Source organism: Petaurus breviceps, unplaced genomic scaffold, assembly GCF_028583685.1.
Source record: "Petaurus breviceps papuanus isolate PSGF00001 unplaced genomic scaffold, PetGlider_PUasm1.0 213, whole genome shotgun sequence".
Lineage (NCBI taxonomy): Eukaryota > Metazoa > Chordata > Mammalia > Diprotodontia > Petauridae > Petaurus > Petaurus breviceps.
Window position 1 is genome coordinate 10,884,641 of NW_027185860.1, and position 24,624 is coordinate 10,909,264.

Sequence of the window (24,624 nt, forward strand, 5' to 3'; positions counted from 1 at the left end):
CATACATCAAGTATTTCCAAACAGCCTGGTGTTTGTTTTAAAATCCCACACTGAGATGTCTGGTAAAGCAGTCACAGTGGAAATCTCTTTGCTTGGTGACGTGTACAGAACTGTTTTCAATATACTTCACATCATGTGGAGAGCATCAGAGTCATTCCTTGCTTAATCACCTTAGAGCTCGATGTGCTTTCCAAACCCAGGAAAATACTTTGTAAAGTAAAAGCAGAACCAAAGTTTAAGGCTGATATAATTAACCAATCAATTAATAGTCATTGTTCCAAACAAATAGAACATTATCAGTTTGTAATTGCTGCTGCTGCTATTATTGCTGGTGGTGATGGTGGTGATGGTAATGGTCTGGGAAGGGGAATCCAATTCATTTAAAGGTGATTGACTTTATTGCTGTCCACAATGCGTGATTTGGTTGTAATTTCTGATGAGGGAAAATGACAGAACTAGATGGATTTCTCATGTTGCCATATTCCTTTTGGAAACACAACCCACAAAACCACAGATGGCCCATTTGCAAAAGATTAGGAAGCTTCCAACAGAAGGAGTGGGGTCATTTAAAGCTATATTTTCCTTTTAGCTTGATCCACAAAAAAAGAATGTCATGCTTAAAGGGGAACAGATTTTGTATTTTTTGGCAAGATACAAAATCCTCTGTTGCTATATTTGGCTCTCTACAAATAGTCTCTTTCTTATATGTGTAAAGAGAAAGATCAATGCCAGTGCCCTTCATTCAGCCATAGCCAAACTTGGTATGGAAAATCAAATATTTGTATTTCACTAGTTCACGCTAACTCAGACACACAGATTATGTATTGATTAGCAAAATTCCAAGGCATGGATACCTGCTTTACACATTAAGTGGATCAAAATGTTTTCTTTGCTTTTCTTTAACAATTTATTTTTTCCCTTCTACTGGCTAACTCATAGCAGATGTAGTGATTCAGCTTGGGTAAAAGTGCAAAGCTTTACAGCTTTCTTATCAATTTTATCAATTGTTCATGAGGAGGTCCAACGGGATGTTTGGAAATTCAGAACGTTGCAGAATGGGCATACATTTCCAAAAAAGGAAGTAAAACAATTAAATAGTAGTTCGTTGTCCCCTGAGAAAACACACTTCAGCTATGAAGAATTCTCAACAGATGTCTTGGTCTCCACCCTACTTAGTGCCTGTCTCACATAAATGCAGTGTAACCCTTTGGATTCTGAGATGTCCCTCAGAGACCATTTGAAACAGAAATGGAACGAGAATTTTCTTCAACTGGGACCATTGAACAGATAAAAGCATTAGAGATAAAAGTAATAGAGTTTCCTTCCCTCTTTTTTTTCAGATCATTCTCCACTAGCATCTGAGTATACACATTTTTAAAATACTGCCTCATGGTACAATGAAAAGAACACCAAATTTATGGTCAAAATATGTGGGTTTGAATCCTGACTGTACTATAGTGACAGTAATCTTTAATCTTTTTTAAGTTTACCACTTAGTCTCCCTGGCCCCAAATTTTCTCATCTATAAAATGAATTAGACTAGATGTCTTCTAAAATCCCCTTTGCCTCTAAATGGATGTGATTAGTGATGGATGGAAACATGATTAAAATCCTACATTAGTATAATCTAAATAAAGGGAACTATGACAATCCTTCATCAAAAATGCTGGAGAGTTTAGATTTGTCTAACCTGTGTTTCCTAATGTTTTCAATGTACAGATTCACATTATTAAATATTGAATATTAAATATATTGTTACATTGGCATTATAATACTTAACGATCTACGAGGACTGGGGTGCCACCATGTAAGGACTCTTAACTCCTCTGGGCCTCAGTGTCTTCATTTGTAAAGTTAGGCCACTGGTTTTCAATCTCTTCAAGTTCTCTACCAGCTTGACATACTATTATTCTTTGAAAATAGATTTCCCAGGGTTTCAGTTCACTCCTTTATACCTCGATTTTCTCCTTTTGTGTCACTAAGTTATAGGAATGGAAGAGTGAAACTTTGGGGTCAGTTCCTGTTGCCACAGTGAACATTAGATTTTAAAAAATGCATAAAGTCCTCCCAATCAATCCGCTGATCATTTTGGAAGGATCCTCATGAAAAAAAAACTTTAGTTACAAGCCTATATATGTGGCTTATGTAACTGAACTTCATTAGTACTTCTAGTGTAAAGATTTATTTTATTTCCTGTTCCTTTACTGAATCATATAAATTCCTTGGTTCTGGAATTAACCTTATTTTAAAAAAAAGAACAAGACACTGCAATTTACAAGGATATTTATAAGTTCTTTTGTTGAATATAAAGGAAACAAGAGTGCATTAGCTAATTGTAAAGAAATACAGAACAAAACAAAATGCTACATTAAAATATAATCAATAAAATTCACATTAAATTATTTAACAATGACACTTTTTAATACAAAATTCTTCATCATTTCATATCCTTTACACATATTAACGGCAGTTTCATTGAAGGGATGATTGGAATTGGTAGGGGTGGGGGAGTATGGTGATCTTTTTTGTTTGAGAAAATACTATCATTTGTCGTTCAACTTTTGAAACCAAAGGGCCTGTTTGGTGTGTTTTCATAGACATTTAATGCTTCTGAGATGTGCAAATCTTTCACTCTAGAAATGAAAACTTCAACCTCGTATGAAAATTGCTTGTAGACCTAACTAGTTTGGCATTACTTTGCCTGCCAATATATGTTTTCTATAATAGTTTTCAGCTTCCCAATTTAATAATGCAAACTATAGAATTCCTACTGCTAGGTAGTAATCCCTTTTTCAAATTGCAGTTTTCCTACTAAGGATTAAAAAAAAGGAACATTTTCTGTAAGAATACAAAGAAAAATCCAACTCTGTGTTGTAGCTTTTGAGAATTGTATGTGTGGATTATCATTTGTGAATGAGGTTTATTTTTTAAAGATTCTGATTATTTTCCGAAATCAAAATAGGTATAGATTAGCAATTAGTGATTATTGTCCTAATTGCATAAAGAAATATACTCTATTAATAGAGGCCAAAGAAAAGTTCTGATGTTGATTATATCCTACAAAATTAAGTGAAAAAATTTTCTAAAACTGTGGTCATTCACAAAATATCTCTTTCCTGATCTTTTTCCAAAGAACAATCCTTCATCTCCTGGATAGCTCCATTTGTGTCCTGTTACATTAGCCTATCACCTTTAATGATCTTTGGAACTACTAGGAAGCAAGGAGCCATAGTGAATTATTGGGGCATATCAATTCCACCGACAAGTATGAGGAAAAAACTAGTGGATGCAGCTTTTGACACTTCAAGACAAACCACCAAAGAAATAAACACAAAAACCCTAGTATTATAGAAGATAAAAGACACAGAAGAACGTCAATACCTTCTCATAAAGATCAACAGTATTTCTCTCATACTGGAAAGAATGCCTTTGGTACAATTCTCAAAAAGGATTAAGGAAAAAAGTCTATCAAAAGATTCCTAAATTTCAACTGTTACGTGAATGGTAGTCTTACATAAATAATATCTTCAAAGACAGGTGTTTTCATCACGGGTCTAAAAGTGCTTAAAGTTATTTTATTACAGAATGAAAATTACTTTTCTCTAAAGATAGTGACAAATACCAACGTAAGTAACATGTAAAAGGAACTTGTCCTTTAAGAAAGAAGTGAATATCTGCATCCCTATCGAATAAAAGGGTTGAATACTTGCTTGTACTATGCATTAAAACTGGCAAGGTACTTTCAGTAATGCTTTTAAAAGTCTGCCCTCTCCTCTCTGGTGAAAAGGTGATCAACCACAGTATTTTTAGCTACCATTAATACTGCTCTGCAACTGGAATGGTAGTCTCTCCATCTTCAATAACAGACAGATTGTACAATCTGCTTCTAATAATTTCTTTTTTTCCTAAACTTGAGTTAATCTGCTGACTGAGATTATTTATAAAGTATTTCCCTCCCTGTCATATGGAGTTTTTTTTCCTACTAGATCTTACTACATTTCTTCAAGCTTGCAGGTAAGCAAATTAATGTTCAATTTCAAATGTAATGTTTTTAGCTCAGCTGTCAAGAAAACCTGAAACACAGTGAAGAATTCCAAATCTTGATATTCCAAGTCAACTGATTGTATTAGCTACTTGAGGCAGAACTTTGGAATCTCTGATGAATAAATTAAACGACACGAAAATATATAAAATCATTGACCATGAAAGGGTCAATTTATTTCTTTATGAATTGGTATATTTAAGAAACTAGAGTATGTTGTGGGTTTTAAATTTTATTTCCCTCACCTAGTGAAAAAATGGAAATTCAAGGAGTTCTGGAAGCTTAACTTGTGGAAAATAAACCAGGCCATAAGACCTTTGACTGACCTGTGAGGAACCTCCTTCTACCAATGCACATTGGAACCTTTTCTGTAACCTGCAGCCTACAGAGATTCCTAGAATATGGAGAGAGTAAATGATTTGACCAGGGTTACGCAGCATGTCAGAGACAACACTTGAACCTAGGACTTCCTGTCTTAATTGAAGAATAATATCTATATTTTATGGCAGAAATGGAAAAGGGGCATTAAGAAACCTGTTTTATAGCCTGCTTTGCCCAAATGAAAGTTCAATGATTAATTAGTAATATATTGTAATCAAGGTTCTAGTGTAAATTTTTTACTTTCCCGCGGCTGAGTAGAAATGATGTTCAAATGGATTCTGAAAAATGTAAGGACATGTGCAAATAGTTATAGTGTAGTTTCTTCAGAACGTAGCTTTCACTTGCCATTCTGAATAACAGAATCAACTCAGTTAGATAGGTTATAATTTCCTAAAGGGCAAGCCCACATCCTACTGAGTGGCAGACAGCTAAGTGGCTGAATGGAAAACACTGAACTTGGAGGGAGTTCAAATCCCCTTTCATGCACTAGCATCATTTAACCTCAGCCTCAGTTTCCTTATCTGTAAAATGAGCACTAATGGAGTTAACCTATGTACACTTTGCAAAACTCAGAGCACTATGTAAATCCTAACTATTATTATTAATGTCTATCACCCGTATATGGAAGGTACCCTAGCTTTTGAGTATGCACTGGAAAGAAACGAAGGCAATTCACAGGGGTGCATTGTTATTAAAGCTGTATCCAGTTAAGAAGAAGAACATTATGAAACAGAGACATAGCAAAGCAGAAGTAAGGTAAAGGCCTGGAACCCAAAGTATATATGGGAAAGAAGGCAGAGGTTATAAGAAGGAAAGAAGAGATCCATAAAATATAACCATAGATCTGAAATCAGCTATGAAAAACCAATCTAGCTTAGTTTATGGTGCTGTTTAACATACTAAGATATATACATACACAGAAATATATGCTTCAAGCTTTAAAGTGGTAATTTATCGTACTTTGAATTTGAAAGGGAGGAAAAAATGAGAAATCATCTTAACAAACAAAACTGAGAAGTTTTTGGAGCTAATTTTTGAACTTTGCTCATCTCTGGAAGTCACCAAAGAAAGTAACAAGTGATATATATATATATATATCTTTTTGGAGGGGGGAGGACAGGGCAATTGGGGTTAAGTGACTTGCCCAAGATCACATGGCTAGTAAGTGTTGAGTTTCTGAGGCCAGATTTGAACTCAGGTCCTCCTGACTCCAAGGCTGATGCTCTATTCACTGCACCATCTAGCCACCCCAAGTCTTATATTTTTAACCACTGAAAACAATAAGAAATACTAATGCCTATTTTCTTTTTTCAAACTCTGAAGACATCACTCTGTTCATTGATTCTCAATGTCAGTACATGTTCTATACAAATCAATACTATAAATATGAAATTTCATTTGATTTGATCTGTGCCTTTCTTTTCAGAATCCTCAATTTTTTCAGTTTATTAAAACATTCCAAATGATCCTGATTAATAACCCAAATCAAATTCTTCCTTGCTTCTAATTATGCCCATAGGTTTGTCTTAGAAATATTCACTTAAAATAAAAGAAAACAGTACAATTCAAGAACTGCAAAATTTATGCTGGAAATATTACAGAATATATGTATTCTCTTTAAATGGCATAGATATGAACCAGACCTGTGATTTCAATGACATAGGGACTCCAAACTGAATACAATCCCTCTACAAACAAAACTCAGCAACTTCTCTTCAAAAATCGAGTTTTAGAAAGCTCCTTAGAGCAATGAGGGGGTTAAGGGACTTAACTGATTCCAGAACCAGCAGGTATCAGATGTGAGACATGAAACTAGGCTTCTGGATTCTGAGGAAAGCTTTCCATCTTGGTTTTAGATGTTCAAGGGAGAAAAAAATAAAGAAAAAAACAATTGGAGTACTCTTATGAAATAACTATTAAGCTCATAGCTTTGTGATTTGTAGAGTACCTTGCTTATAAAACTTGCATATTACCTCTCCAAATCTTACCAGGAAAAAAAAAAAAACATCCACTTAAAACAATGGGACGTTATTCTACCAAGAAAAGATAATTTGAAACAATGGACCTGATTCACTGGAACTATTGGTTATCAATTCTCTAGTGGATCCATATGAATTCTGGTTACACTTACACAGGTTGGATGAGATGGGAATATAATTATGATACTAGAGGCAAATTCTTCAGATGATGCCAAAAAAATGAAATATTCATTTTCTGCTCTGTCATGAACACTGAAGAACTTTCCTTTGAAACCATATCTTCACCTAATAGCTGTACAAGCTAGGACAAGAGTTGAAAGTTTCAGCTCTTCAAAGCGCTATCATGTGAAACAATGCCAGACAAGCTTGGCAATGTGCTACCATATTTAAGAGGAAAAATATCAAACACTTGAGGTAACCTGAAAAAAAAAAAAACAGACACATCACATCACAGATATCTATAAGTAAGCATTTTTATACATTGTTGCCAGTGCTTCTCTGAGAGCAAGTTCTTTAAACAGAACTTAACAATTTTTACAATTAAAAAAAAATACATCCCTCTAAAATAGCCCATCAATGCTAGACCACACTTTCTGTATTTCTACAAAAATAGATGCACAGAGAGCTACAAAATTGTATTCCTGAAAGGATGAATGTTGCCATTGTGGCTTGGCTTTTCCTGACAAACAAGGTGATTTGTTTAAAAGGAACAACAAAAAAATCAAAATTAAATGGAAAATAAACCACGCTATTGAAAAGAGCAAAGAGGAGAGATGCACAGATTCAGGTAGGGGTTGAATCAAACAAACAAAGACTTTTTTCTTTTTCAATGTTCTAGGTCCCATTAAGCCTTCTCAAGAAAAGGTTCCAAAACAAAACCAAAACATCTGATATTTCATCTTCTCCTTCCATGTGCATGTTATCTTGTCCTCATGCAGGAATAAAGAAACATTGCTGTTTATCCATGCCAGGTGTCCTGGGGTTCCGGATCCAGCTGCGCTTGCTACTGTTCCACGCTTGCTTCAGAACTTTTCCTGGTGCTGCAGACCTAGATGGGTAGAGACACAAAGGAGGAGGCAGAACAGTTAAGAGAAGCTGTTCATAGAAATGGACACATACTATACTTGGAAATGTAAAAAAAAAAAACAAAACCCAAATAAGCAAAAAAACAAATTAAAAGAGATGGCTCTCAGTCATTCTTCTGTAGAATCACTGAGTCATATACTCAGTCTCTAATACTGTCTCTAATATGTGGATACTGTCTCTAATATGTGGTGGTGTGACCCCACCAAAGTCACCTGATTTCTCTGACTCAGTTTCCCTATTTTTAAAATGAGGGAAATGATCTGTTTTTATCTACTTCACGAGATTATTGTGGGACAAAAATGAAATGAAGTACTTTGTAAATTTTAAAGTGATAGTGTTGCTGCTGTTTAGTTATTTCAGTCATGTCTGACACTTTATGACTCCCGGAATTTTCTTGCAAAGATGGTGAAGTGGTTTACCATTTTCTTCTCCAGCTCATTTTATAGATAAGGAAACTGAGGCAAAAAAGGTCAAGTGATTTGCTTAGGGTATTAATACATGTTTGAGGCCAGCTTTGAACTCAGGTCTTTCTGATTCCAGGCATGGTGATCTCACTGTGCCACCTATCTGCCCTTAAAAGCGATATATTCACACACATAAGCTTTTGGGTTTTTTGTTTTTGACCAGACCTGTAGTCTACTCTTGGTAAATGGCAAATCTCTCTCACAAAACTCCATATACCAAAGTAAGTCAGCTCCTACTCTGCCACTTGTAGCCCTAGGAAGTTACGTTGAGGCACTGAAACATTAAGGAACCTGCCAAGTTTCACACAGACACAATATGGTTCAAAACATAGGAAACCAGGATGAAACCTACATATTAAATGCTACTTGATGATGTCACCATCTGTTAATCTTTGTAACTGGGGTGTGACTGGTTCAGACAACATGACCTAGAATCTGTTTAGTTTCTGTGGTAGCTTCTTTTCTTGTTTGTGACTTTATGATCCAAATCCTAAATACCATAATAGGTCTCAGAAACTGAGACTGCTGTATTGTTCTTGATGCTATGTGCTAATAGTAGTCACATAGCCATATATAGTGTACTACATATAGTAGTCATATAACTAATAACTATATATGACTATACACTATATATGCCTGCTGTGTACCATGTGTCTAACACATACTAGATGCTATGTTGTCACTTTGCTAATTGAGACAATTTGCCTTGCTGCTCCACTTTATAAAGTTGGGGATGTGAGTGACAGATTGTTTTATGTCACTGTTCACTCTTTAAATGGTCATTTTAACTTTTACATGTTCCCAGAACAGCTGCAACAAATCCTTTTTTTTTTTTTACCTTAAACTTGTCAAAGTATTTCATAGGACAACAGGGAATCATTACAAAAACAGAAACGATTATTAAGGATAATGGGGACACTTAGGCTAATCTAAAAGGCACACCATGGGACTAGGAAATAGACGAGGGGAAAGGAGAGAAGTAGAGGCATTTGACATGATTACCAACACCATCTATGGACCTTGGCATTGGCCTCTTTGTTAAAGTCAACACTGCCTGAGTGAAGAAAGGATCAGAATTGTCTTTCGGGAAATCTGTTGCTACATGTGGATAACAGAAACAAAAATTTGTTCTACCTTCTTCCCAAATAATGGATCTTGTGCATATCAAGCTAAGTTTCCTGTACTCATTTAAAAAATCATTTCATGGCAAAAATAATTTGCAGTCTTGAAACTATCCCAATTGAATAACCTATCCAATTCAAACTACCTTCACTGACAGTTGCTGAGTTCATAAATATTTTTCTCATTATCAGAATGTCTTCTGAATGGCTTAGTGTTTCCATACTTAAAGACTACATCAATTTATACAGCACTAGAAATACAATTCATGAATGCTGCTGATAATGCTGAGTAGCCTTGTTAAAGTTTTTTTTTCTCTTTAATTCCATTATATAAAAACAAGAGCCTGCTTATGACTTTTTTTTTTTTTTTTAGCAAGAATGCATCCATAATTCTAATTCAATCAAGACCATCCTGGCAGTCATTCTGGGTAGGTAACAGAAGCTAAGAGTTATTCAAAAAATTAATTACTCTTGTCATACAGCTTCAAAATGAAACTCTTAATTCTCTCTATAATTCATCAAGAGACATTTGAAGCACAGATTTCCACCCTTCCCCCCCCTTTCCCAAATCAATGATTTCTTTTCTTATCTTGTTGGATTGATATTTGCTCATGTAAAAGCTTCTCAGTTTTAGGTGGGATACTATACTAGTGGAATATTTTATCTGCTGTTATACAAGATCAATATATTGGTTAGTTTAAATGTACTGGTTTTTTTTCTTTTCTTTGTTTCATTTAATGGCTTGTTTAAGAAAGGTGAAAATATATTCAGAAACATGTGACATAAAGACAAAAGATCATTAAAAATCAATATACATAGAATGAATTAACATTGTAAATGTTAGACATAGAGAGGCAATATTTATTTACAAATAGCTCAAAACTTGCCTGATAGAATCTACTTTCCCATCATTGCTCCATTGATACAAATTCTTTGAAATTCTTTCTCTTCACCAACACACAGAAAATCAATTAACACCAGGGTTTGAACTGTCCTTTATCAGATGCTCAATGTTTTCTACTTTATTTCTCTTTGGCTGTGGGTGCTCTGAATTAGATCTGTGGCTTACATGTCCAAGAGATTTTTTTACTTCCTTGCATTGTAAAACAAGCAATATTCAACAATGCTCTCCTATGTAAAGACAGATCCTTGATAGGAAGGCTTAACGGAATTTGTATTCCATTGCCATGTGCCAGTTATGCGATGATATCAAGAATTCAACCAGTCCTCTGTGGTTTTCATACTGGACCAGGAGGACCCAACGTGGACCCAAATGTAATGGATAGCTGGTCGTATGCTTTGACTCATGCCACAACCCTCCCCACCTTACTTTTCTTTGGCAATATGGTCATTTCAGAAATTATGAGGTCATGCCAAATGTGAAATAATGTAAGGTATTAAGAGAGGCTTTCCCCTTCCCCCACAGCTTCCTTTCATAAAATCCTCCATCAGTAGATCTTTCTTTTCATATGATAATCAATATTGAGGCTTGAGGGGGAAAAAAGAGTTCCTCACCACAAAAAAGCTATGGATGCAGAATCTTGGCATCTGGTAATTATTATGATGAGAAGTTAGAGCTACTTTGGTTCAATTCAAATAAAGGGTGGACAAGTTCATGCTATTTAGTTCTACTTTAGGAACAAAAAGTCAACTGTGCTTGTCTCACCCCATCATCCCTATATTATAAATGGTTTCCTACTAAGATGTAGTAAATAAATGTGTCCTTTTATATGATGTTAACTACTATAGCCAGATTAAGAGTACTAGTTGCGTGCTTGTGCTAATTTTGGCCTAACAATTAACACCAAGAAAACACAGGTGCTCCATCAGCCACCAACACACCATTCATACATGGGACCACTGGTAACAGCAAATAGAGAAGTTCTGAAATGCTGTGGGTAAGTTCACTTACCTTGGTAGTATACTTTCCAGGGATGTACATATTGATAATGAGGTTGACATATTCATTCCCAGAGCTAGCTCAGTGTTTAGGAAGCTCCGAAGGAAAGCAGGGGAGAGAACTACCAAACTGAAAGTCTACAGAGCCATTGTGCTGACCTTATTGCTGTAAGCCTGTGAAATCTGGATAGTATACCAGTGCCCTGTTAGGAAACCGAGTTGCTTCCATTTGAATTGTTTTAGGAAGATTCTGAAGATCATCTGGTATGATAAGATACTAGACACTGAGGACCTTTCTTGCAGTAAAATGTCAAACATTTAAGCTCTACTTCAGAGAGTGCAACTCTGATGGGCTGGCCACATTGTTTGAATGCAAAACATATGCTTGACAAAAAGACTATTTTGTGAAGAACTCACACAGGGCAAGCACTCACATGGTGAGAAGAAGAAGCAATATGAGGTCTCTCTTAAGAACTTTGAAATTGATTGTTTCATGGGAGAAACTGGCACCAGTCAGAAACTGGACCAGTCAGCATGGCCTGACTACATCAGAAAAGGTGCTGTGATCTATAAGCAAAGCAGAATTGAAATAGCTCAAAAGAAATGAGAGATGAACTAATTTAGAGAATCCACCCCAAATGTTCACAGAGACTATTTGTGCTTGACCTGTGGCAGAACATTCCCAGCTCATATTAGTCTGATCGGCCACAGTCAGACACTCTGAAGCTTCACTCTAGCGCAGTGATATCATTTCGGTCCTTTTTGAGAAAGGACAACAGCCACTCGTTGGGTGCTATGTGCAGGGTGGGTAGCTGAACAAACATTCCTGATGAAGTCTTTTACCAAGTTCTGCCATCTCAGATGTTGTTCAGTTGTGTCCAACTCTGCATGACCCCTTTTGGGATTTTCTTGGCAAAGATACAGGAGGCAAAGATTTCCTTATCTGAGTCATTTTATAGATGAAGAAACTGAGGTAGACAGGGTTAAATGACTTGCCCATGTGTAATGGTAATGGAAATTTGAAGATCTTCCCTGCCCTTTAATAAGCGTAAGGGAATGTGAAGACCTTCCCTGCTTTGAAAATAAAACTCTGTCCCCTAACAGGCTGAATGTAATCACATGGAGCCTGTGGCGGGAGGAGTTTGCTGAAGGGTAGCGCAAAGCCCACGGGAAGCTGGAAGTCAAGAGCCAGCTAGATGGTTGGGAGGCCAGCACACTTACAGCAGGGTGACAGACAGGCTTCTGAGTAAAAATTGGTGCTTGCCAGCTAGGCTTGTGTTGGTTTATGGGAAGGTTAAAGGATGCTGCGGCCCTCTACGCTGTTGTGGCTTATTAACTTCTTTGCTACTACATGGAATTTGGCTTATGGGTTTGGGGATTTGGTTTCTGGTGTCTAAATGTTTACTTCTATCATCTATATGGAGAGTCTGTTATATTTTGCAATTGAGCATGATGCAGATATATTTATAGTGATTGTAAGCACTGTGAACATAGCATTGGAACTATACCTTGGTCCAACAGCTAGTAAGTTAAGCTCTACTTCAGAGAGCGCAACTCTGATGGGCTGGCCACATCTGAGTCCAGATTTGAACTCAAGAAGATGTGACTTTTGATTCTAGGGCTGGCACTTTACCACACCAACTAGTTAACCTATTATCCCAGATATTCTCTGTCTAATCATTTCATTCTACTTCAACATGAGTTCAGGAATATCTTTCAAATTTCAGTTGCTTTCCCATTCTCTCATTCCCAAACTGTGTAGTTATTCATTTGGACATGAATTATTATAAACGGCCCATATATTTTAGTAGAAATTTCAAATGGAACAAAAGTTCAAATAAGCATATAAAGAAACGGACTTACTTGCAGGCTGTGATGGGGGGGGGGAGGGGAAAGAACCTCTTTTCACTTACATGTCCTCTCACTGATCAGAGGAGAAATGGGAAGTGAAAGGTGATGTTGAGAGGACTCACCAGTCTGCAAGTGCCTATTTCCAGCCGGCTTTGAATTTCAACGTGCCCTCGCTATGCCACCTGATATGCTTCTCCTTGCATTCATGCAGTCTTTGCCATGCCCTATGTTCTCATTTTCTTTTCTTTCCCTGCTTTCTGTCACAGGATCAGCATCCAGATCTCTTTCTCTCCCATTCCCTCTGTGTACCTTCTCTGGGTTTTAGACAGACGGCTTCATAGTAGACATTTATTCCAAAGCCAAAAGCTCTTAGAAATGAGCATTTCTAAGTAAAATGTTCTAGCACCTATGCACAGGTACTTCCATTAGCTCTACTAATTCTCCATTACAACATCTCTGTGAGAGCTTTGTAACACTATAATCTGTTCAGAATTTTTCTCCTATGAATTCAACCCAATTCAAAAAAATTTATTAAGCATCCACTATGTGCAATTTGCTCAACCTCTATTTTCCCCCAAGTACTTTCTATGACTAGTTATAAGCTCCTTGAGGGGAAGACATGACTTTTTGTCTTTTGCCTCTTTTTGTATACTCAACAGTGCCTGGCACATAGTAGGGACTTGATGTCTATCGATTGGTTGGCTATAATTTGAAGAACAGATTCCCATCTGTATTCGTAGAAGTTTTTTTTTTCAAATAAATATAAGTATAAAATAAATTTTAAATAAACACAATCTATTTCATGTTTTTAACCAGAAAGTCCTAAGTACCTCCCAATATGTAAGTCAGCCTTGAGTGCTGTACAATAAAAGAGACATACAGATCTTCTTTTCAACATGATTTGGAGGGAGACTGGTGGAGTTACAAGAAGACTGGCTATGGATTCAAATCCTGCTGTTACTAGATACCTAATGTGAAGCACGATAGGTCATTTCACTTTCTAGTTCTCAGTTTCTTCATCTGTATATGAAGACATTAAGGTATCTTCTAGCTTTAAATTTGATGTTCCTAATGACATTATAGAAACTAGATCATTCTTACAACTGGAATTTTTTTTTAATCTTTTTATTTTTTAAAACTCTTATTGTTAATGGTGATAAGGATGACTTTTTACACCAAAAACTTGGGGCTACCATAGAAATTTAATTTAGCTAATAGTTTTTTAATAAGATCTATTAGAGGAGGAGATAGCAACTTCACACAAGAATGGGGGGTTTAGTAAGAAAAGGAAAAAAAAGAAGATAATTACATTCAACCTTAAGAAATGAAAAAAAGAAGAGAGTTATATTCAACCTATGCATTGTGAATCTATGATTAAGTCATAGACACTAAAAATTGCAGAGCTCCTTCTCCATTTTTAATACTTCAGGGCTAAGTAAGCATTGTTTTTAAAAATCATCTCAAAATAGGAAGATATATTCTAGTGCCATCATGGCCCATGAGACTTTTTAACCTTTATTGAGCAATTAGACAAAAGTAAAGATTTTAAGAGACAATAGCTGGGACATAAATAACTTTTTGGCAGAAGAGAATTCTAGATCCCTAGATTATAGTAATACTTTTTGTATTCTCTGTTTGGATTATAATAATAGTTTCCTTGCTAGAAAATGTGTTTAAAACTGTCTGAACTTGTTAAGGCTTTACATATTGATGTAAAGTGGGACCCAAAAATTAACTTTTAAAGTAAGAATCACTGGAACTAATGTCACTAATATACTTTATTATGTTATTGTATAAACTGCAGCACCTGAACACCTGGTGCAAGTTTTTTTTTCTTGTTTTTTTTGTTGTATTTTTTTTTTGGCAACTAGTCATTTAGGACCCAGTTGTGTCCTCTCTGACCCCTGTATTCCAACCCCTAGACATCAAGTTACCTTAGCTCATCTCATTTAGACACTTCCTTCCCACCAAACAATATAGGATCATGGGACCATAGATTTAGAGCTGGACAACACCTTAAACTTGATCTAGTTCAATCCCTCAATCAACAAATGAAGAAACCAAGACCCAGAGAAGCTACGAGATTTGCCTAAAGTCACATAACCAGCATAGTAAAGCTGAATGAAATCAGAAAGACTTCAATCTGAACCTCTGTCTGAAGAAGTACCCACACCAGCTGCGCTTACTCCAAAACTGGCTAAGCCCACGACTCCTGTCACTAGTTCTCGAACTTTCCCCTTTTTTGGCACGTTCACTGTCCCTCTCCCCTTTTTAGTTCCCTTTTTGGATTCTTGTTTTTCCTTAGTGAGGCGGTTAGGTGGCAGAGTGGGTAAGAGCGCTGAGATTGGAGTTAGGATCTGACTTCAAATCTTCTTCCAGATATTTACTACCTGCTTAACCCCAGGCAAGACCCTTAACCTCTCTGAGCTTCAGTTTTCTCATCTGTAAAATGCGGATAATAATAGCACTTACATCACAGGCTGAGGGGATCCAATGATATGATGAAGTTATAGTGCTTTGCAAACCTTAAAGTGCTATATAGAATTATTATGTGTTAATTAAGCACAGTGCTTAGCACACAGTAAATACTTAATTCTCCCATCCATCCTTCCTTCCTTCCTTGATCCCTTCCTTCCAGACTTAGCAGCAGTGTGATTTTTAGGTAAGTAACTTAGCCTAACTGCTCTCTAGATCCCTCAACTGCAAAGTGAGGAGGCTGGAACTTATGATGACTAAGGCCCCTTCCAGCTTTAAATCTATATGATCATATGACCCATGGCTAGATCTCTCTTCACTTTAGCACGCTCACTCTTTCTCTTATCATACCTTATACATATGATATATTCTATCCTCTTCACCTGACAGTAACTTGTATTCCATCAACCTGCACATATTTCTGGATTTCTAAATGGAAGGATGAATAGGAAAGTATTTTAGAATCAAATTTCACCACAAAGCTAAATCATTCCTTTTTAAAAGCATCCATACTGAAATGTAAGACAGAAATCATAGTTAGGAGTTGCTTATGTGTATTAAAAGAAAGTTTTCATTCTGACAATCAAAACTACATAATGGTAGTGATCATGTGAGATGATAGAAACAAGTATCAAGAAATGGATCAATAGTAGCTATCAATTCATCAAACTGTATTTCACTAACAAAATGAAAAACTTGGAAAACAATTCGAGGAAACATAGAGAAGAGAGGAAAGAGGGAAGAAGAAAGAGGATAAAGGGAAGAGGGAGGAGAGGGAAATGGAGGGGAAGGAAGGAATGTAAAAGAAGGGGAGGAGTCTAATAAAACGTCTTCCACAGACTTTTGCCTAGAACTGGAGAAGAGCAGTACCAAAAATTTCCTGGATTAACTCGATGTAACTGAAACCACAAGTTATAATACTCTCTCGAGATTCTAACCATCCAAACATCTGTGGAGTAACAAACAGTGCCAAATATGTATCTTTAAAGAGGTTTCTAGGTTATGCAGAGACAGTTTTATGATCTAGAAAACAGATAATCCAACCAAAAGAGGAGTTAATCTGGAACTATTATTTACCCATAAAATACAATTAAGAACACTAGGGGACAAGAAACCTTATACCTGGAAGTGGGAGTTATCAAAAGACACCTGAATAAAAAATTAGACTTCAAAACTACAGTAATGCAAATGCATGGTTTCTTCAAATTAAGTATTTATTTCTATGAATAATTAAATTCAAATAAATGGTTCAGCTTGAAGAAATGAAAGAGATGAAAGAGCTAGAAACTACTTAGAAATCTCATACTTTTTATATGTTACTATTTCCTTAAAGAATTGAAAGATGCATAATACATAGTACATAGGAAAATGACTAGATACTGATTTGGGTAGCATTAGTTGTATGTTTTTAAAATCAACTAGTTGGAGAGCAAAGGTTAAAAAAGCCAACATCAAACAGCAGAAAGAACAAAAATGAAAAAAAATGGCCTATCACCTCCACACCTTCATCCTAATCAATTCAAACAAGCAACTAATGTTACAAAAATGAAGTGGGGAAAATGTAAAAATACTTATTTTATCAGCATTTCCTGAAAAATTCTGACTAATGCATGGCAGTTGCCACAAAGAAAAAGTCAAGGAAACACTAATTAAGGAAAGTAAACACTTTAGGCAAGAAACACCAAGCAGAGAGTCAGGGCAACACTAATTTAGAAAGCAAAATTATTTCAGAGAACAAGGGTTAAGGATTATGGGCTGTGATGTAATAAAAATTAGAGAAACTCAAAACATATCTGTAGAAAGCTTGCTGTCAGAATCAAATAGCCACAGTGTAAGTTTCACAGATAAAAATGTCAGGAGGACAACAGATTGATTTGCCAATGCTGTTAATAATCTATTCCTATTATCAGTGATGAAGAACTACCTCATTTGAACTTTCACCCTTCAGTTAACACCCAGAATGTGCTGGGGGCAGGGAGGGAGTAGGGGAAGGGGGTTTGAGAACAGAAATGGGAATTAAGAAAAAGAAGTAAGAAACAGTGTCTAGGACATACCAAGTACATCTGAGGTTTAGATGATCTAAAAAGCCATGAAGATCATGTTACAAGATTAAGAATTTTTTTTTTAAATGGGGAAAATAAGGTATGATTTTAAGAGCACAAATGATAATTAAAACTGAATTAATAACTTCTTTCTCATTGCTTTATAATCTTTAATAACTATACCTTCTTTCTCATAGTTACACAATCTTCATGATACATGAAGGAACGTGAAAACTTTGACAAACCATATTCTGCATTAAGGTATATGATCATCATCATAAGGTTGACGGGAATTAATCATCTGATCAATTAACAAGAATTTATCAAGTATTTACTATATACTAGGCCCTAAGCAAGGTTTCAGGGATACAAAAACACAACAAAAATAGTCCCTTTCCTCAAAGAGTCTATAATGTGGCTGGGGCAAATTAACATGTAAATATATAGATATATACACAATAGAGACAAAGTATTTTGAGGCAAGTGATAATAAGGGGCTAGCATCTGGAGATTGGGGAAGACCTCCTATAGAAAATGGTACTTAAGTCAAGCTACAAAGGAAACTAGGGATTCTGAGACACAGAAATGAGGAAGAAGTGTATTGTAAATATGGAGACAATCAGTGCAAAGGCACAGATATGGAAAATGGAGCACCCACCGTGAGGGATATCAATAAGGCCCCATTTGACTAGATCACAGCGTACATGAAGGGGAACATGCAATAACACTGGAAAGTGGATTAGGGCCAGGTTGGGAACTTAAATTCCAAAAGAAAAGAATATATATTTTATCCCATATGTTTTTGGCACCACTGGCATTTAGTAGGTAGGAGGGTTATACAATCATATTTGTACTTTAGGAAAATCAATTTGGCAGCTGTGTAAAGCATGGCTTGGAGCAGGAAGAAACTTGAAGCAGGTTTAGATAAGGAGAGATGATGCCTAAACTAGGGTCGGGGGTTATATGAGAATACAAAAAAAGGAAAGGTACTGAATGTGTTGTGAAGATAGAAATAAGAGTTGGAGACTAGATATGTGGGCAAAGAGTGAGGAGCAGAGAATGACAATGGAAGTGCAAGCTTGGAGATAACAAAAAATAATGGAAAATAACTCTCAGTGACTTGGAGGTTCATGATGCCCTTGACTATAAGATGGAAGTTTGGAAAAGGAGAGAGTTTTAGGGGAAAGAATATCAGGATTATAGACAGTGAAAAGTTGTGATTGACACAAAGGTTTCAAAGCTTAGTGACTAAAGGGTGGGAGTACCCACAACAGAAAGAAGTTTAGAAGAAGCATGAGTTTTGAGGGATAATTAGTTTGAAACAAACTGATTTAGAGATATTTATGAGGTTATCAAGTCAAAATGTCCAGTAGGCATTTGAAGATAAAAAGTGGAACTTGAAAAGAGAGATGAGATCTGGGCATATTGATCTCAGAGTCATCAGCATAGAGATAATTAAAACCTTGTTGTCAGATAAAGTCACCTAGAAAAAAAAAAAGAGAAAAGAGAAATGCTCAGAATGGAGACTTGAGATACACCCACAGTTAGGTAGATTTTGTGGATCCAACAAAGAAGACTAAGAAGTTGTAGTCAGCGATGTAATAGGAGAGCCAAGAGATTACAGTGTCATGAAAACCCAGAGAAAATCTCAGAGCTTCTTAGAGGCTGAGTAAAGAGGGAGGATTATTGTTCAAGAGTTTCAAGTACTGCAGAAACATAAGAAAGGATGAGGACTGCGAAATGTATGAAAGTGTGAGGATGAGAAAATTCTACCAATTTGTGCAGTTACAAGATTACTAGTGACTTTGAACAGGACATTTTCTGTTTAAAGATCAAGTCAAAGTCCAGATTATAGAGTATTTAGAAGACAGTCATAAGAAAGGAAGTGGAGATCATGCATTCAGATATCTTTTTCAAGGTGTTTGACTGAGATAGGGAAGAAAAGTCTGGGATAATAACTTTTAGACATAAAAGTATGTTATAACTAGTTTGAACCAACTCATGAGAACTGGTGGTTAAATGCTCAATGGGAACATTTATACCTTAGAAATCAGCAAATAATAAAAATCAGACTGTCTAGACTTTTAAGAAGTGATAGTGTCCATAATACAGATTAAATTTAAAAGTATGCTGTGTATATTATTTTCTCCAGAAAGTTCATTGTTAAATATTTGCTAGCATTCCAACAAATATAAAGGACCCATGATACTGTTCACTGTTTGTTGAATTCCCCCCTCCCCAAACAAAAAGAAACACGTTTTTAACTAAGGAGAGAAAAATAAACTTAAAGACTTTCCTTCAATAAGATGTCTTATAAATATGTTTATATTATACATGATTTTTTAATAAATAGGACCACAATGAATATTCTTTGCTCAACAACTTTCTGTATATTTATGGCATACATAAAACAGGTGCTCACTAAAGTTTGTTTTCTACTGTCATGGGGAATTTTTTACTCAATTATGAAAGAAAGATCTCCCATAGAAGAGGACATCCTATAAATACCCCTTTTGCAGATGAAGTCATAAACCTCTTCCGTAAGACATGCAATTACACAAAAGAAATGAACATAACAATTTATCCATGAAAAATCTAATTGGTAGAATGTCTATTGTCTAGGCTGAGATATACAGTTGGAAGTCCAGCCTACAGAGTACATATATGTGGGGCAGAGACTATAAATGCAAAATGAATTGACTCTAGACTTTCAGAGAAGGAAAAGAAGATTGGGTTGCATTTGGGAAATTGTGTAGCATACTCAAATATCCCAAGCCTTCAACCATATCTTTTAACATTTTTTTCAGGTAATTCTGTAAGACTGAAAATTTTGGGAAACTAGAGTCTATGAAGAATCCAAGGTTATCAATTGGGTAATGGAGAGGCATATATTAGGTATGATTAGACTTTAACATATTTCTGAAGATGATCTTCTTTGCAAGAAGTAAGAGATGCTATGTAGGAACTATCTGGTTGAAAGAAGACATGAACTGATCTTGTAGTGAAAGTGAGATATAACATGAATAACAAGGGTATTGCAAGAGTATCTATGAAATGTAGCTATTCCATCCCAGAAGGAGGACACTAGCATCTGAAGAGTTCCTATGTGGATTCATGGATAAGAATAGTGCAGGATTGAAAATATGTATATATACTGAGGGGTGGCCAGGTGGCTCAGCGAGTAAGAGCACCGCCTCCAGTGTCGGGATGACCTGGAGATCAAATCTGGGCTCACATATTTAGCAACACACCCAGAAATAATAACTGGCCGTGTAACCTTGAGCAAGTTACTTAACCCCGATTGCTTTAAAAAATATAAATATACATATATATTTATACTGATCACACACATGCATGTATATAGACATACATATATGTGTATGTACATGTATGTGCTGAAATTTGTTCTCATAGAAAGAATACTAACCCTCAGAGAAAATAACACTGATGCAAATCTCTCTGGGGGATGGGAGTTTTAAAATGGAATTCGTTTCTTTGAGCAGTTTTTTTCCTGTTTCCTCACACATGATAATGAAAGCACAAAACACTGGTAGATTCATTGGTATGGCTTAGTGCCAAGGTAAATTAATTTAGGTAAAATTGTCTTTTTTTATTATATTACCTTTACCTAGCCATGAGCAACTGGTTTTTCCAATTATTTAGATCTAACTTTATCTGTGTGAAAAGTTATACCCTTAATTTCAAAGGAAAATAGCTAGAGAAATTTTAGAAGCCAAAGACTATGTCCTAGTTATGAAGCACATAATAGGGACTTTTGGTAATTTCAGAGAATATGTGATTTCAAAGATGTGAAGATTCCCTTCAATAGTGAAGATTTCACCTCATTCACTCCTCCTTTTTCTTGGTTACTCTTATCCACATCCTCCAAGAAGACCTTCATAGAAGACTGTACTATTAGATTTAAAAATATTTTGTGGATATAGGTTCTATACTTGTAACATCCATCCATTATCCTTCATTCTTCTTACATGACCAATCCACTTCTTTTACTCTTCAGGTACTTTTGGATGCTACATTTAACACCATTTCTTATTGACAAGTCATCATTGATATTATATTACAACCAGAGGAGAAGTGTACTGGAAAATGTTTTAACAAGTGGCTCTCTGGGGGAAAAAAAGTATACCCAGAAGACAAACTTTTAAGTTTAATCTACATCACTTTCTGGTTTATTCTGCTTATTTACATATTTTCCATCACTTTCTTAAGCCTAGATGATCAACAAGTCCTGATTTACAGCATTTGCCAGTTTCCGTGGTGTAAATTCTCACATGAAAATTAAACAATCAGCTCTTGTAAGCCATTTTTTAACTGGCTCCAGCAAACCACTATAGCCCTCACAGTGTAAATCTTTGCAAACACTTCAGGCTCACAAGCAATTTTAATTAATCAGAGATCACAGAGATATAACATTACTAGAAGAGTACTGATGTTAAAAAGAGGAGGGTTGTTGTGTTATTCATTTGTTTCATAATGAAATTTGAGATAATTAAAAGCTCTGTGCAGTTTCTCTAATGCAACCCAGCCTGAAGTGTCAATCCTATTTTATCCTGGGATCAGTTAATTTTCAAATCTGCAATATTGATCCACATGTGTTAGCAGACTGTGAAATTTCTACATATATTTCTATCTAAAGGGTCACTGCTCAAAGCATTTTTAAAAAGGTTACCTTATGTCTTGTATCCATGGGTTCTAGTATAGTGCTTTGCACATAGTATGTGCTTCATAAACATTTGTTTAATTAAATATCAAAGGATTACAAAAATCACGGATTACCCCTCCCCGCCCAAAATGAGATTATGTTGAGAGAAAAAAATATTAACCCTTATGCCTACCTTCTTATCACTATGAGCATTTTATTGGAAAAAAATTAAGATGATAGGATCACAAATCTAGAGCTAGAAAGAAGCTCAGAGGCCCTCTAGTCCAACCCCTTCCTTTTACAGTGTAGGAAACTAAAGCTCAGATATGTGGAATCAGGCTTTGGATTTTGGCTTTGAGCCCAGGTCCTCTGACTCTAGAAGTCAATGTTCTTCATTAGAGCTATCCTTGATGAAAATATAAAAGAGATTTTCACAAATTGTATTTTGTAGCAGACTATATCTTTGCAATGACAAAACTGAATGAACAATGAAGGGCATATAAAATCTATTTTTAATTGTTAGCTAACTACCAAAAAAATTTTGATTCAGCAAAGCTCATAATACATTAAAGTCCCTGCTCCAATATATTTCCCATGTATTTCCAATGCAGATCAGATCATACAGTATTTTTCACATATATACAGATACATACACACACACACACACACACACATATATATATGTATATATATATATATATATATATATATATATATATATATATACCCCTGCACATAAACATATATATGTTAAAATTTGGTGGGCATTAAATTTTTTTTTTTTGCTTTTTGGAATGCATTTGAGGCTAAGTGGCTTGCCCAAGGTCACACAGCTACTTTTGTGTTAAGTGTCTGAGGCTGGATTTGAACTCAGGTCCTCCTGACTCCAAGGTCAGTGCTCTATTCACTGCACCACCTAGCCACCCTGTCATTAAATTATTGATATAAAAAATGAGAGCATTTTTACCAAAGGCACCTGTCACTATCATATAGGATGTCTAGGATCAAGCCCAATGGAAGAATTCCATACCAATGGTGAATCTTCCTAATACTCCTACTTGTGAATGACATCATTCTGATTGCACCAAACTCTGGAGCTTTTCAAAATCTACTAAATGTTATGCAAAGTTACACAAAAAAACTTTAGTATAACTATACATATAGGAAAAATAAATGGACAAAAATTGATTATTTTCCAATGCGCTAGTAGGCAGGAAAATGGACAACTCATACAGTTGCACACATTTGCACAAGCTGTCTCCCACACCTGGAATAAACTATGTCTTTGTTTTGTCAATATCTTTGTCTTCCTTAAAATTTCATACATCTTGTACATGTACACTTTTGGATGGAAACTATTGGACAATGAGTTGGGTTCAGAATTGAATAGGAAATGACGTGGTACTTTCAAATAATCTACGCTTCTCTCTGAAATAATCCCATCTTTTAACAGTTTTCCCCCTACCAGTAAATGTGTGTAAATAGGCTATAAAATGTCACAAACGATGACATTATGTGTAATACAATATAAAATACATTAACAAAAAAGTACGTAGTCCAAGCATGTAGAGAAAATAGGAGTTTACAGATGAACAGTTCATGTGCTGTGTTGTTACCCTAGTAATTTCAAGAACTAAAGAAGAAAACTCCCACCACAGTGGGTGGATAATGATGAATTAATATCCAATGAAGGAGCACCATCCTGATGGGGTAATAATATCTCCAACTCAATATATTCAATATAAGATGTATTATCTTTTCCCCAAAGACCCTTCCCTTTTAAACATCCCTGTTGCTATCAAGTGTATCGCAATTTGTACAGTCTTCCAGGTTTGCAACTTTATCGTTATCTTTGATTCACTCTCCTTTACATATCCACTCAGTTGCATAATCTACCTCCATTACATCTCTCCCGTAACTCCTTCATTCTATTTATAGAGACATTATCTCAATTCAGGTCCTCGCCACCTTTTACCTAGATTATTCCATTGGCTTCCTAATTATTCTCCCTATACATTCTTTCCCAATTCCAATACATTTTCTACACAGTGGCCAAAGTGATCTTCCTTAACCTCTAATTAGACCACATCACTTCCCCACTCAATACACCCCAGGGGATTTCCTATTGCCTCTAGGAGTAAATATAAACTTCATGTTTGATTTTAAAGCCCTTTACAACTTGACCGCAATCTATCTTTCCAGCCTCACTATGTATTACTCATTTTCCTTGTTCTCTAAATCCAACTGCTTTGTTTCATCTCTGTTCCTTGCACTGGCACTATTTAAAACTTCTTACTTTCTTTAAGATGCAAGTTCAACTGCGAACTGTTTTGGAAAGCATTCTGGAACTACGCAAATAAAGTGACTAAAATGTCCATATCCTGTGACCCAGAGAAACCACTTATACTCCCATGAAGGACATTGACAAGAAAGACCCTATATGCAACAAAATGTTTATAGCAGCACTATTTGGGGTATCAAATAACTAGAAGCAAAGTAAATACCCATCAGTTGGAGAATGCATGACAAAATGTGGTACATGAACATAACAGAATATTACTGTGCTGTAAGATATAATAAATATGAGTAATAAAGATACATGAAAAGAGCTACATGAACTA

At 35.7% G+C, this 24,624-nt stretch overlaps 1 protein-coding gene across 3 annotated transcripts in view; it reads right to left on the bottom strand.

Annotated features, from left to right (window-relative positions):
- Positions 1 to 2,266: 2,266 nt before the first annotated feature.
- Positions 2,267 to 24,624, bottom strand: part of VGLL3 (vestigial like family member 3) — a 60,222-nt gene continuing 37,864 nt past the window's right edge. For all 3 annotated transcript variants that reach the window (XM_069093923.1, XM_069093922.1, XM_069093921.1), the window contains exon 4: positions 2,267 to 7,450. In XM_069093923.1, the coding sequence (XP_068950024.1) occupies positions 7,425 to 7,450 (26 nt within the window). In that variant the 3' untranslated portion in view covers positions 2,267 to 7,424. The remainder of the gene's footprint in view (positions 7,451 to 24,624) is intronic.